Source organism: Lygodium microphyllum, chromosome 12 (genome assembly GCF_053477565.2).
Source record: "Lygodium microphyllum isolate KBCC chromosome 12, Lygodium_microphyllum_v1.1.10, whole genome shotgun sequence".
Classification (NCBI taxonomy): Eukaryota; Viridiplantae; Streptophyta; class Polypodiopsida; order Schizaeales; family Lygodiaceae; genus Lygodium; species Lygodium microphyllum.
This window is the reverse complement of record NC_141146.1, coordinates 84,636,523-84,652,326: the sequence shown is the minus strand read 5'-3', so window position 1 is coordinate 84,652,326 and position 15,804 is coordinate 84,636,523. Positions and strand designations below refer to the sequence as shown.

Below are 15,804 nucleotides of genomic sequence, written 5' to 3'. Positions count from 1 at the left end.
GGGCGCACAAGGTGCACTCAAGCATTGCCTTGAAGGAACACACACACACACACACGCGTGCGCGCACGTGCACTACATTGGTCCAAACTTTGCATGTGCCTAGTTTTAATGCCAAGCCTTTACCCATGGTGCAAGTCTATAGTCAAACTCTTACAATAGCATACTTTTTGCTCACAAAGGATCTTTGTTGTTTAAGAATGTGTCGGGGTCAGGTCCGAGGTTGTAATAGCCTTTAGGGGATCACATAAATCCGGGTGTATTCATAGTGTGGTTTTTAAGGCAATTAGGAAATTCTGATGACTTGTTGGCTGAAGTCATTCAGGAATAATCCCTGGGGGGGGGGAACCTATATTGGTGGTTTGATGTGTAGGCCTACTCATACTAATACTAATACAATGCACATTACCTATTAAAAATATGACATGACACCACATACTAATACTAATACTAATACTAATACTAATACTAATACAATGCACATTACCTATTAAAAATATGACATGACACCACATACTTTTGTGAGGCGTTACGTTACGATTGTATAATTGACGTTAATTAGCCACGAGCAAAGGCTCACCCTCCCAAGGAAGGAGCCATGGTGATTCTTGCTTACGCCTGGCAAACTCTGCTCGCTTGTCTCTTTCTGACACTCTCTGCGGGGAGGAGCCGACCCTCCTTTCGTTCTGATCCTTTCGTCTATGAAGCTCACAATAGCATCCTCCCCAGCCAGGTAGGTCCAATCTTTCATTTCAGTTCCTCTTTGTGCCAAAAATCATGGTTGCGAATCAGGACAGCAAAATGCCCATGGTAGATCACCAAGTCAGACGCATCCCATCCTCTCCAAATTTGAAAAGGCAAGCTTGACACTAGACCATGTCTTATCGACCGCTTCCTTGATGCCAATCAAACGGATGACCAACATGGGTTTATGGTTGGTGCAAAACCTGCAATTTCAGCTATAAAACCTACCATTCGCACTATCTAAGGTCATATGAATGAAAGGACATGAAACCAAGTGAAACTATGTCCTACCGACAGCTCAAACTAGCTTTTTGAGCAGCCCGGAAAGCCTGTCAAATACATGCAACTGTATGCCCGGCCCCAAGTGGTCCATTCTTTGCCGACAATAACAGTAAATTTTCTGATATGGAAGTGGGGATCAAGTCTTTTTAGAAATCAGCCCTTACCTCCTCATAATTGTTCGTTTCAATGCTGGTCGATGTACTTTGGAGCCAACTTTAGAGGAAGTCCAAGCATAGAGGAATGATTGATGAAATTTTGGTATCATGCTTCAATACTGATCGTGATCGGTGTGCTCTCAAGACACATTTCCCAGAATTACTCGAAAATCAATGCATCGGGACATAATTGTTTTGATATGGTAGCATGTTTCATTGTTGATTGATGCTGCAATACACTACCATACGGCAACTCCTTTCTATGACCTTTATACAACCAATCTCAGTGCTAGCTCGGCAATGCAAAGCTTCCCTACTGTCTAGGGCTAGCTTCACCTTTGCAGTGGTGTCCATGAGACTATTTATGCTCTTTATGTTGAAGAGTCTTTTGTAATCTGGCATGTTTCAAAACCTTGAGTGAATGGCTTTTTCCAACTTTTGGAGGGATAGGAAAGCTAATTGTTAGGACAAATTACTGTAGTTTTGGAAATCAGTACTTCCCTACCAAGGGGAAAGTCTTGTTTGGAGGGTTCTGATAGGTACTCTCTCCATAGGTGATATGCTGCATTGCCACTAGCTCTTCCATGTTAGATGTTTCCACATGCAATGAGACTTTCTTGCCCTGTGGCTACATAGGTGTGGGGATTTATTTCTCTAGTGTGGACTTTTTGACACAGTAGTGCACCACCATCCATTCAGAGGTTTTGGATAAGATGGGTGAAATGCTATTGACTGCCTCAACATTGCTATAATTGGTTGGTGAAATGGCTCTTTGTACATATTCTTAATCATTAATTCAACAATTTTCATGAAGACTGAGAAGGAGGCACAAAGAATAAAATAAGGATTTATCTCTATCTACTAGAGGCCAAAATAGCCTACGAGACAAAAGTACAATAAAATAAAGATTTATTTCTATCTATTAGGGGCCAAAATAGCATACAAGTCACAAGTATTGATACATCCAAATCTCATGGAAACTACACAACTTGAGTAAAAAATGAAAAGATGAATCGGAGAAGAAAAATGACTAACAACATCTTGGGGCTAAATTAAAAACAATAACTTGATAAAAGGCTTGGATGGAAACAATACAAATGTGGTAGTAGTGCACTATGATGAGGGCAGCATTTGGGCCTTATCCCATGATGTTTCACATGAGTCGGTCCAGCATAGACAAACTAAGTGCCAAGGTAGTGTTGCATGGTGCTACACCAAAATCACATGGATCCTCTAATGGTATCTTGACTGGAGCCTGCTTCATCCAACTCTGTTGCTCTGTCTATGGTGACCCCTTGAGATGGCTGAGTGGGTTGAGATGCTCCCTGATCAATTGTATCTATAGCCATTGCCATTGTGAAGAAGTTGGTGAGAGTGTGTTGACTAGCATGTTTGAGTGGCCCACCTTGCCTTGATTGTAGAATGTGATCTTGGTGTTTGCACAACTCGATGAGGAAGAGCCAAGGCAATGTTGATGTAGGAAGTCCATTACTTAGGTCATGGGGGCCAAAGCCATCTTGAAATAGGCAATAGAGGTGTCCTCAGATCTCATAGTATAATGGGCATTGACTTATATGATACTCCTCGATTTTTGGCTTTAGCTCATGTAACTAGTAGATCTGGTCCTCAAGGGCAAGGAGCGCAACTCTATATTGACTGTTCTTTATTCTCAATTTTTGTGAAGTTATACATATTTGGCTGATAGCACACTCGACTCCATGTGAGAGATGGGTGTCCATCTATCTTGGGTGGGCAGCAAAATCTTTGAAGATAATTAGAGAAAATACTTTTGAGTAGGAAGCTATCTTTGTCCACAATGGCTCGATTGGGATGACCCATTTGTAGCTCGATAATGTCCATCTTGATGATCTTGTTGACCTCATTGTGACTTAACTGTAGGAAAGGTGAGTTCTAATATAAAGTTGGGAGATGATCATATGCATGCTAGGTAGTTATAGCTATATGCTAGTTTGGGTGTATTAGCTCTTTGTATTCTCGTGTGTTGCTAGATGTCTAGATGACTCTAGTCTAAAGGATCTATGCCTTGGGAGACACCATGGCCTATGCATGAAAGTGACTATCGAGAAGAGGGCCTAGGCTAAAATTGGTAGGCCTCCTATCTTTTCTCAAACTATCTTGCATGGGTCGATGAGGCATCGATGTCTTACTTCTAATCATGTGGGAGATCATCACCGCCAATAGTCTCTCCAGTGGCTCTCATCTATAATAGAATTCCCCTATATCTGATGCTGGTTGCTTTTGTTGTGGATCCACTCCTTCGCCTATGTAGAGGCTTGGCCCCATCCATGTGTTGGATGACAAGAGCTTCATGCTGTCAAAAGACGATGTACCAGCGAGACAATAGGGTTTGTGGGAAGGAACACAGAGTGAACTTAGCAAACACTGAGAAGAGAAGAGAGAAGAAACTCTGATGAATGGAATGAATGTGATACAAGGGAACAAGGGTGCCGTAGCACAAGGAAGATGATGAAGACAGCCATGAACCACAAACCGCAATGTTCTCCTAAAGGGGTGTGAGGGTAGTGGAGAGGCTGGAGAGAAGAGGTGATAGACTGAATGAATCAATTGTAAAAAATGAATGAGAGAGTGGCCTATAAATAGGCACAGTCAGTCTAGGGTGGTGCCCCTTTTTGGGGCTGCAAACCCTAAACGCAAAACGTTGAAACGCAAAAACGCAAATTGCAGGTGAAGGGTTTCTCAACACCCCCTCTCAGGCCCAAAAAGGGAAACAAGAGAAGTGTGAGGTGGAGATGCAATGCTACATGCTGAAGAATGCTCATGCAGCAAGTGCCACTTGGACAATGTCCCTCGTGGGAAAATTGTTCACTTGCCCAAGTGCCCTAGTACAAAGATGATGAAAACATGCAATGCATAGGAGGAATGTCGGACTTTGTGTGGTGCTGAGAACCATAAGGATATACCCGTACTTGATCTTGGGAGTTGGCTCCATGCTGACCAAGGGACGAAGAAGATCAACCCTGTAATTTGAAAATACCACTTGAAAGGAACCTTTGAAGATAGTCAGGAGATTGGATGAGTTGTAGAACTCGAAACTCAACCTTGGGAGAGAAGCCACTAGCTTTGTGACTCCATGCTAGAAGGAATACGAAGGCCTAGCCACCAAGTCGCTGCTAAAGACCCAAGGGCCCCGATCTAGATAGATTCTCTAGATCTTGGATATGAGCAGAGGAAATGACTGCTCAAAGGAGAGCCACTCCTTGAAAGTGAAAGGTGGTGGTGTGTGAAGAACTTCATGGCACATAAGGTCCCTCTTTGAATCGGAAGGAGAAGAAGTAGGAGCCCCCTCTCTGAAGCCGAAGAAGATCTGGAAGCCGCCTTTGAGGGCGCAGTAAGAAAATCCCCCTCTGAATCCCAGTCTGAGAGAGAGGGAATCCAACCACTGATGGCTCATGGAGTGCGAAGCATCTGATGACAAAGAAAGTACTGCTGGTCGTGCCGAAGAAGGTATTTGGGGCTCGGAAGAAGAAGCCGGAAAGCACTCGGAAGTGGCCTCTCAAACTTGAGTGGAAGAGGGTGGGGAAGAAGGAGGCTCAGGATGAGCCAAGGGTGGGGAACAGTTGCGGGCTCTCAAGAGAGTGGACTGTGGAGGAGATGTGGGCTGTGGAAGCCACTGCACCCGGAAGTGGGTGGTGGAAACCTCCGCACAGTGGGGTGGTCTCCAGGAGGGCTTATCTCCTCGTAAGGTCTTAGAGCCTCTGTGTGCTCGAAAGGGCTTAGTGCGCGTCGGTTGCGGCTTATTGCCTTGAGCATAATACTCTGATAACCGATGCAAAACGATCTCTGTGGCCTAGAAAGGAGAGGTGGCAAAGGTAGTGCTAAGTGGGAGACGCATATACTCCAAGGGGGTGGGGAGCAAAGGTCGAAGTCGGCAAGCATCGGTGGTGTGTCCGGTGATGCCACAGTAGGAGCACCTAGTAGTATGGTCATCTATTGGTAAAGAAGCCATGGGTACTAGTGTGCCTTGCTGAAGAAGGAAGAGGTCACCCACTAACCATGAACTGCAATGTATGCCTCAAGGGCTAGGAGGGTAGTGGAAGGGTTGGAAGTGAGCTGCTAGTGGGAGGAGGATGCAACTAGCAGTAAGAGGTTGCAACAACAGTATGGTGGAGGTGTCGAGTTGTTGAGAATAGCCACCAGTAGCAGGGAAGAGCCGCTAGTAGTAGAATGCTGTAGTAAAATGCCGTAGTAGAACGACACTCTAAAACGTGGCAATAAAACGACGCAGTAAAACACAGCAATAAATTGCAGCAGTAGAGCACTGCAATAGAATGCCGTAGTAAAACATGGTAGTAAAACGTAGCAGTAGAACACGGCGGTAAAACGCAGCAATAGAACGTCGTAGTAGAACGCCGCAGTAAAATGCACCAAGGTTCAATAGAATGATGGATCACATTTTTTGGTAGCATAGGGCATTCGTGGGTACTTTCTTCCATGACATGATTGTCTTTTTGAAAAATGAGGCTGAGTATCGGAAGCACTTGGCAATAGTATTCAATGAGTTACGTAAGCATCCGTTGTTGATAAACGACAAGAAAAGTGAATTATTCTTACATGAGATCCACTTTTTGGGGCACATTGTATTGGTTGACGGTATTCCTATGGATCTTGCAAAAGTTGAGGCAATTTGTTCGTAGCCACATCTTAGAAATTTTCATGAGATTTGTAGCTTTATGGGACTTTGTTTGTACTACAGAAAGTATGTGCAGTTGAAATTGCTTTTCCATTGCATGCTTTGTAGAAGAAGAATATACCTTTCAAATGGACAACAGTGGAAATTTCAGCATTTGATATGTTGAAAGAAAAAATGACGTCGGGTCCTATGCTTGTGTTACCTGATCTTAGAAAGTCATTCGTTGTGCAGTGTGATGCATGTGGAAATAGCATTGGGGCTGTTTTAATGTAGGATGGCCGTGTAGTTGCTTATAAAAGTCGTGTTTTCCACGGTGCAAAGAGGAATTTGTAGGTCTATGAAAAAGAGCCCTTGGTTGTAATTCATGCACTATCTATGTGGAAACACTATTCCTTAGGGGCTGATTTCATAGTGTAGATAGAACATTAGACATTGAGGTACTTGTTGATGCAGATGAAGTTGTCAGAGAAGCATATGAGATGGGTAAACTTCCTTTCTATGTTTCGTTTTCAGATTGTACACATTGATGGGAAAAATATTGTAGTGGTTGATGCACTGTCACGTAAGCCTCAATTATCGATTGTTAGCACCACACTGAGTTGGATGCCATGAGAGATCAATATGCTACTGATTCAAACTTTGGGAATATATATGATCAGGTTTGCAATGGCCGGGAGAGGTTGTAGTAGGTCACCATCAATTTTTGGCCATTTTCAGCAAGTTGTGAGTAGTTTTGGAGTAGACAATATTAGTGAGGGGGTAGATGGGACAGTAGGTGATAGGCATTTTGGGCTTCTTTGATTGCTGGTGACAGTTTTTGTGATTGTCAAGACAGGGCAGTAGTTGACTTATTGATGCATGAGCAAGGCATAGATGCTGAGGAGATAAGTGACTTCAAGGACTATCTATTAAATGAAGACAATGAAGATTCCGATTCAAACTTAGTGGACTATGACACTGATGGCTGCAGCATTGAGCAAATATGCTTGGACCCAAAACCCTCACAATCTAGGAGTCTGCTCATTGATGTCGAAGGAATGGCTTGATTATCTCAAAATTCTTGATTACCAACGAACCAAGTATCAGACCGATTATCTATGTCTTGACCCAAGGATATTCTTAGCCAAGAATGACCAAGACAAGGTCCAGGAGGATACTATGACAAGCTCTGACTTTGATACAGAAGGAGATCATGATCTTGATCTAGAAATTTCCCAACCATCCCAATTTGTGAAATCCAAAACTAAACTTTGGTCTATTGGAGGAGAAAACACTTGATTGAGTAGTGCCTTCATGTTTAAGAAAAGTGATTGAGTAGTCGTATTGCTTAGGGCTAAACATGAAGGCACTTGTAACGAACTCATTGAGGGACTGGCAAAAACAGGTGAATATCACTTAGCCAACCGAAACCCCTAAGCCCGCATATGTTGTTGAGGACCTCAATGAAGAGGATTTGGCTGAAATCAGACCACTTCTCGCAAAGAAGTTATGAATTTTCTCCCTCCTCAGCATTCTTTCTCATTCTCGATGCATTTTCCAGCCTTGCTTTGAAGATCTCAGCATTCTACTCCTTGGAGGTTGAGAAATTGCATTTTTCTTTGCTGTAACCCCTAATTTGCAGCTGGAATTAAGGTTTGACAGCAACCTTGGGAAGTGTGCCAGGTGATTGAAGCCTCAAGACTTGAATTTTCAGGGCTGAGAATTAATTCTGAGTAAGATTCAAGTGAGGGACCAGACAACATTTGAATTTGGGGCAAATTTCATTTTCCAACGAGTTGGTGAAGGCCAGTTGCCCAAGCAAATCAATTTAAAGATTTGCCGATCATTATTGACAGCAAGGGGCTATTGGATTGCGAAGAGGATTGAAGGAATCCCATTTTATTCGAATTCAATTGCAAGTTAAGATAAAGAAGTACCGAAAGGGGCTCTAGTTTTGGGGCCAATAGGGTGTCCAATGTCCAAGATTGATTGGTAAATGTTTGTGTTTTAGCATTTCATTGATTATTGCTTGCTGTAGTTAAGTTATAATTAGGTTATTACCACCCCTCCATGGGAGGAAGGCTGGTTTCAATTGACATGTGGGTGGAGAGACAACATGTCTTTTCTGATCAGAAATGATTCATTTGCGGGTTCATGTAGTTAAGGCCTTGTTTGCTCAATTTCCTCTGTGTTTTAATCAGTCTTTTTGGTTGCATGATCAGTTTATGGGGTGTATGTAGCAATTGATTGCTTCGTTTAGCATGGGGATTCTGTTTGAGGGTATCCATGCCTTGCCCGTTTTTAGGGATAATGCATGTGCTTTCTTTGACAATATGGTATTCAACATGCATCTACTTTTCGAGCTGAATTGCAGCATTTGCAATCTTTGTTGGAACACTTAGTGTATATTCAACAAGCAGGGGTTACCTTTGATGATTTGATCGCATGTTTTAAGTGGTTGAAATGGAGAGTCCAAGCTCTTCAAGTGGAGGAATATGCTAAATATAAATTGCTGGTTTGTCTGGATGCATTGTATAATATTAACTCTCGGAATCAAACTTTCTTTGTTCTACGCCCCAAAAAAGCTGGGGAAAAATATTGTGCCGCTGATAAATGAGCAAGATAATATGGTTAATGAGCTTGCCTCTATCATTTAAATGTGCCTTGAGTATTGTAAATCTTTATTGGGTCCACATGAGGTTCTTTTTGATGTTCACTTTGCATTTAGATGTATTTGTAATTGGTCTGAAATCAAGTCAGCCCGAATAAGAAAATTTGATGGAAGTAGATATTACCGATTTTAAGTTGGAGGATGTGTTGTCCCATTTACCACGCAGAAAAAGCCCTGGGTGGGATGGGCTCTCTAATGAGCTAGTAGCCCATGTTGAACAGTTGAAGGACCCATTGACTCACCTTTAGCACAGTGTCTTGAAACAGTGGAGACCCATTTCGGTTATGGGTTCCTTGTACAAAATCTTCTCTAAGATCGTTGCCAACAGATTGCAGAAAGTTTCCGCAGTTGATTCATTCATGTCAATATGGTTTCATTAAGTATTGGAACATCATGCTTAACAGTTTGAATTTTCAAATGGGTATTGATTATACCAAAGCCTTTGGCTAGCAGGTTGTTAGGATCCAGTTGCATATTGGAAACACTTTTGATTATCTAAGCTGGTCTTTCCTATGACAACTAATGTCTACCATGGGTTTTGGTCCTCATATGCCCTCTCTTATTAATGCCATAAGCCAGGATGCTATGACACATATTGTTCTTAATGGGAGGGGGGTCACAGATGAGATTGCCTTGTCTCGTTCTCCTTGTCAAGGATGCCCTCTTAGTCCTTTACTGTCTGCATTGGTTACTCATCCGATGCTCTCTTTATTGGATAGGCTAGCTGATGATGGGGATATGTTGGTTCGACTCTTCCTAGTGGTGTTCAACTTTTGGGTCAATCTTTGGTAGATGGTTTCTTTATGTTTCTTAAGACTAATCGGACCAATGTCAATTGGGCAATGGCTATTTGGAATTTTTTTGGTTTAGCTTTGGGGCTTCATATTAATGCCCAGAACTCTACATGGATTTCTTGCACGTAGATTGATTTGCAAGCTTTGGGTTCACATGGAGCTGTTGTTTCTAAAGGTGAAATTATTAGACACTTCGGATATGCCATTGGGGTGGATATGGCTCCTTGGTCCTTGCTTAATTGGATATCCTCTCAAATTCATGATAGGTTTATGTGCTAGAAATCTCATGGCTGGTTTGTTCATGTGGGGCTCAAAGTGGCTCAATCCATCATGATTAGTATGGTCTTGTATTTTCTACCCTTACTTCCTTGGATCGAGAAGTCTTTCTTGGAATTGGTGCAGCCTATCTGCTTTATGTTGTGGAAAAAGAAAGGGAATGAAACCAGCCTTCCTTCTTGGAAAGGGTGGTAATTCCCTGATTAAGCACTTTGTTACAACAATCAACCAATGAACATAACTCAAAATCCACAAATTACCTTAATAATCTCAGACATTGGACACCTTGTTGGCCCCAAAACTGGCGCTTCTTTCGGTATTTCTTTAACTTGATTGCTAATGGAATAAGTATAAGCTGAGATCTACAATCTCCTTTGTTTTTTTCAAAAGCCTCTTTGCTGTAGCAATAGTCAGTAATCAATTCGGGCCAATTGCCCCTTGATTTTTCACCCAAGACTTGCACGAATGGAACCTCCAACTGACCAAATGCTGTCCCAAATTACAATGAATGGGCTGGCATCTGAATTCCCCGACAATTACACAAAATTCAGGTGCTGAATTCAATATACAATTTCTTCACCAATTGGCACGGGTCTTGAGGTGGTTGTCAAATCCTAATTTCTGCAGAAATTTAGGGTTTATAGTCGAGATTTCTATGCTATCCACCTAATTTGGCTAAGATTTGCTCCAAATGGTTGAGAAATGCTGAGGTCTTCTAAGAATGGGTTGGAGAAGGTGAGAGAAAGCCAAGATGAGAGAGAAATTTGATTTTCTTCGCGAGAAAATCCTAAATTTTACCTGTTGTTTGCTCCAACTTGCATGTAATGTAGTCATCTACTAGTAGGCGCCTCCAAAATGTTGTCACCTGATCAACAATGTTGTTGTCAGCCCTTGGAAGGTGACTCCTTGTTGTCCCCTACCTGCTGACTCCTGAGGCCCCTAGATAGCTATCTTTTGCAATAAATTATTGTTCTCTAATTAGAAAATGGACCAATAGCTAGCTCTCTCTCTCTCTCTCTCTCTCTCTCTCTCTCTCTCTCTCTCCTTTTTGACCTTGTCCAAAATTAAATGTGCCTATTCATAATTAAATTGGCTAGGCCATTTGGCTAAATAATTGTCCTAGGGTTAAATTTGACACCAATTGACCCCCAAAGCCCAACTGGCATAACTTATCACAACTTTTGCCTTTGACACCCACTGCATCCTCGAGGTCCTTGGCTTGTTACCATGAAATAATATTAATAACTTAATCAAATGTTATCAACAATATTAAAGCATCTTAAAATTTCACGTCCGTATGATAGGGAATCATTTGGGCCAGGTGTGGATTTCTTGGTAGCATATTGCTACTCTAAAACGGTTAGGGGGAAGTAGCTTTGTTGGATGTCAATCTTCATATGATAGCTCTAAGAATGGCACTTTTGTAGGCCCTACGTGTGTAGAGTCATCCTTGGAATAAGAAAATATTTGTCATAAAGAATGCTAGCGGGGCCATGCATCATGGCGACTTGTCCATTTCTCAAGCCTTTGGTCAATACCTTTTCTCAATTGTGGGGAGTGAACTTGATTATCATGGTAGTTATGGGGAGACTCTATAAGAGCCCCTTGAAACATGCATGACCGTGGTTTTCCTTGACATACTATACATTGGCTCTCTCAATCACACTTCAAGAAATCAAGATAGTTGTCAAAAAGATGAGATGGGGAAGTCTCCATTGCTTGATGGTATCCTTGTTGAGTTATTTGCAATGATCTGGGAGGTTAGTGGCCTTGGCATTTGCAACTTTATAAATGTGAAATCTTTAATTGAGGAGATTGGTATCTTTATTTGCATTTCTTGGTGGCATGTGCTGAATTCCACGCAGCCTCTTAAACTTTCACAGTCCTCCCTTCTTACTCGTTTGATTGGCTCTTGGCAGGAGATATTCTCCGCTTCACAGTTTGGCGTTATTTTGATCTCTGAAAGGTGGTGAATTCATTACAAGTGGAAGTGCTGGCCACTTCCAGGCTACTGGATTGGCTTGATAAAAACTTGTGGCCTGTAGGGAAATGAATTTAACTGGATTTGTTGATTGGGGTTGTAGACAATACATGATGCTATCATTCCTAGGCAACCCTATCTTTATTCTTTCCATCGCATTCGCCAATACTTTTGGGTGCCTAGATGCTGTAGCCAGATTCAGTCATCCTTATAGGAGCAGCTTCAGCAATATACTCTATTGCCCGCTTTTCAGCCTTCTTCACCTTGACAGGGTTGGATGTTTGTGAAACATGATGATTTCCAGGAAAGACCAACTAATCAGATCTATCATAAGATGGCAGAGGACAAGAAATGGTTTTTCATGGGGTTTTTATGGATGGCCAGAAAGCCTAATGTAAATACTTTCATTTAATTTAAGCTACTTCACACACACACACACACACACACACACACACACACACACACACACACACACACACACAGAGGTTAATTTGTTTGGTATGTGTGCAGGTCCATCTATCGTTAGCAGGGGAAAACCATATCCGTGTTTCTTGGGTCACAACAAGCAATTCTGCATTATCTAGAGTGGACTATGGAACAATACCAGGTTCATATGATAGATTTGCAGACGGAGATAGCAGTTCTTACGGCTATATACTTTATAAATCAAGTCAAGTCCACAATGTTGTAATTGGACCCCTTGAGCCAAGCGCAACTTACTACTACAAATGTGGAGGTGTGGGAACAGAATACAGTTTCAAAGCACCACCTGCAATTGGACCACAAGTTCCAGTAACTTTTGCAATTGCTGGTAAAATCAATTTCCTTTTTCAGGGTGATAGTCAAAGAACATTTTGTAGGATAATTGGAATCAGTATTCTGTGTTTATAAATTTTTATGTGGAGATCCAAGAAGGTTTTGACTTTCATCTACTTATTTTTGTTGGTAGCATATGTTTTTGTTCAAATCATTTAGATACTTGGAGTTACTAAATGGGTGTTTAGATGATCAAATATTGTGTATTAACTGATTTGTAGCTTATGGGACAAAATAGAATGATTAGCTTGAATGAGACTCTTTTTGACTCAATTGATACAATTTTACATACAAGAAGCTATTGGCTTCTTCTGATATTAGAGTTTTAAGTAGAAAGGCTCTTTTTTGCTCACTTCTGCACATAAATCTCGATTTCACATAGAAGAGGACAATGGCAATAAGACTTTAAGCCTTTGTATCACTGAATTTTCAGCATATAAATATGTCTTACAAATGCGCCAATAAAGTGAGACATATAATGATGATGGGAATGAACGAATTGCTACAATAATGCAAGTGAGGTGCAATGTAGTAGAATAGGGGTGAATTGTTGTAGAAACTAGAGTGAGGGCGAAGGCTTGAAGCAGAAGGCAATGGATAGGGCACATAAAGGTCAAGGACATAATACATTTGAAGAAGCAGTCCATGCTATGTGATGCAAAAGGGTCAGAGGCACTACAACAGCCATGAACCCAGATGATCTTTTGGGCAGTCTGCTCCTCTTCTTTGATAGACGGTGCATGTGGTACCATGGAGACCCATGGTTGATTTTCAACGTATGCTTAACAAGAATGTCAAGTGTGGGTTGAAGTAGAAAGCTGCCTTGTGGTTTATAAGCCTTTGCTAAGGGATACGATGGCAGCTATTGGTATTGTGTTGGTGCCTCCCAGTATGAGGACAGGCGACAAGAATTGTTTATGCATATTATGGGACACCTTAAGGAAAAGGCCTTATTGGCTGTGCCTTGATTGCACTGGCATGCATCCACTGTGGGTTAGGCTTAAGTGTGGCACCTTTGCAGGGCACTGCTTCACTTGTGGCAAACTTGGTCATTTCACGGCCAAGTGTCCGGACAAAAAGGATGCTTCTGCTACTCGAAATGTGGGTTATGATATGATGGCTGAGGCACTGCTAGTAGGGGAAGAGACTTTGCAAAAGGATGTGGTTCATGACAAGTAGCCCCAGATGATTTTGGATGGGTTGATGTTCAGCGTAAAAAGGGCAAGAAGGTTGAAATTCAGCAGCTGATGGGTCCATTGATAGACATCGAGGATTCCCTCCGTACACATGTATGTAGAAAGGATAAATCTTTTGAGGCACCGCATGCACTTGGCATGGACTTTCCACTTCAAAGAAAGTTGCATAGCCGCAATTTTTGACGGAGCGTTCTTGAGGGTACCCTAGGGATCCTTCGGCACACCTTGCTTTTGATCATAAAGGCAAGGTGATCATCCCGTGGGAGTGTAAGTTGTTGGGTGTAAAGTCCCTTCAGGTGTAAAGTCCCTTAATCTCCGTGTGTATCAACTTATACAGGTGTGAACACACCCTTGTTTGTACCCTAACATATAAATACATTTTATTCTTTGTGTACCGTGACTAGCTGGTACACCCATCTTGGGGATTTTCTCACTTTCACTCTCAACATTGTTCTTGCTTCATTTCTGTCTCACATTCCCATTGCGCACTCATCCCAACAAATTGATATCAGAGTAGTGGCAAAGGTGTGCGTGCCTCTTGAGGTAGGCGATGGTTTGTCAATAGTGCTTCAGGCTCATTTTGTGCTCACACAGGTTAGGTTGTCACTTTTCAGACGTGTGTGTACCAGGCGAGGTAGTCGATAGGTCAGTTTTGACTAGGTGAGGCAGGCGATAGGTCAGTTTTGACTAGGCGAACCAGGCGACAGGTCAGGTTGTACAGGTGGCAGCTTTTTAGGCCAGTGGCAGTCAATCGTAGGCAGGCGACAGCTCATCGGCTGGTTCCTCCTCACGTTTCAGTTAGGTGTAGGCATCGCATGTCAACAGTTGGCCTTTGTTGTCACGTTTCGGGCAGATTTTCTTTAGTTTTTTTAAATTTTTGCAAGCAGGCCCTTTGCTCATTGATGGGGGTTTGCGCGTATAAGCATAGTCCTCATATTTGTGCGTATTTGTGCTCGAAAATTTGGGGCTTTTCTCAGATTTGATGTTGTTCATGGATAATAGTGACATTGGACCCAGAAATTGTAGAAATTGTGCACATTGGCCTTGAAAATTTTGGGACTTTTCATGTATCAGTGAAATCTTGCTCAGCTGAGCTGAACTTACTGACATTGGTGCACATGTGGACCCGAGAAATTTGGGGCTTTTGCAAAATTTTGCTAAATTTGCCTATTTAATGCTCTCAGCAACATGTATTAATGCAATTGGGGCAGATTGGTCAATGAAATTTTGGGGCTTTTGGTGAAATTTGTAAATTTTGGCAAAATTGATGTGCGAAATTCACTTTGGGACATTGCTAAAGCAATCTTGGTGCTGTAAACAGTGAAATTCGAGTTTATTATCTCCCACTTGTGAGATTTTGAGGAAATTCTAGAGAGTTTTGGTGTTTTGGTGTTTTTGTGTATCAAAAGTGCTTTTGGGCACATATGTATGAAATACACATGTTAGGCAACTCCTATTGAGTTGATGTATTGCTGAATATACATGGTGCAGTAGTCTTAGTGATCATGTGCAGATCTGGGATTGTTGCAAATGTATTTTTGGTGATATTGCTGAAGTGGGAGTCACCTTGCAGTGGTGTATGCATGGAATGTATGTTGAAATCTCAGTTATATTGATGGAAGTCATCCTTTCTACTACTGTACATGTATTTGGATCAAATCTTGCTCTTATTTCTTGAAATTTTGGGTTGAAATTAGCTGCAGCATTGATACTAAGCACTTTGCTGAATAATGGTCACTAATGCTTCTAGCAGCAGTGACACTAAATCCCTTCTTGAAATCAAGAGGTTTGATGGCATTGGCTTTGATCTGTGGAAGGACAGGATGCAAGACATTTTGTTTCTCAAAGACTGTGATGATACTCTCTCGGAAACCAAGCCTACAGCTATGACAGATGAGGATTAGGCTAGACTCAACAAGAAGGCCATTGCATACCTTAAAGTGGCTGTGTTTGATGATGTACTTATAGACATTAAGCATCTTGCTGAAAATCAGCCACCAGGTGATGGTGTGCACATACTTGAGAATGTAGCCCATTGCCTAATAATACGGATCATTAGGTAAGAAGGTCTACACATGTCAGAAGGTAGCCATAGAGGTTTTAGCCATCTTTGGATTGCATTTTATTGACCGATGAAGGCGAGCCAAGGACATTTAGAGAGGCACAGTCATGTGAAAACAAGAGAAAGTGGGAGCTTGCTATGCAAGAAGAGATGAAGTCCCTGTATGCAAATAACCCATG

General features: G+C 41.9%; 1 protein-coding gene across 2 annotated transcripts in view; it reads left to right on the top strand.

Annotated features, from left to right (window-relative positions):
• The first annotated feature begins 524 nt into the window (after positions 1-524).
• The window catches only part of LOC148027996 (purple acid phosphatase 18-like), a 36,559-nt gene continuing 21,279 nt past the window's right edge, over positions 525-15,804 (top strand). Inside the window, exons 1-2 of one of the 2 annotated variants that reach the window (XM_087689684.1) lie at positions 525-730; positions 12,062-12,362. In XM_087689684.1, the coding sequence (XP_087545810.1) occupies positions 596-730; positions 12,062-12,362 (436 nt within the window). In that variant the 5' untranslated portion in view covers positions 525-595. Of the gene's footprint in view, positions 731-11,545; positions 11,946-12,061; positions 12,363-15,804 lie in introns of those variants that run through there. The other variant, XM_087689685.1, reaches the window with a different exon arrangement.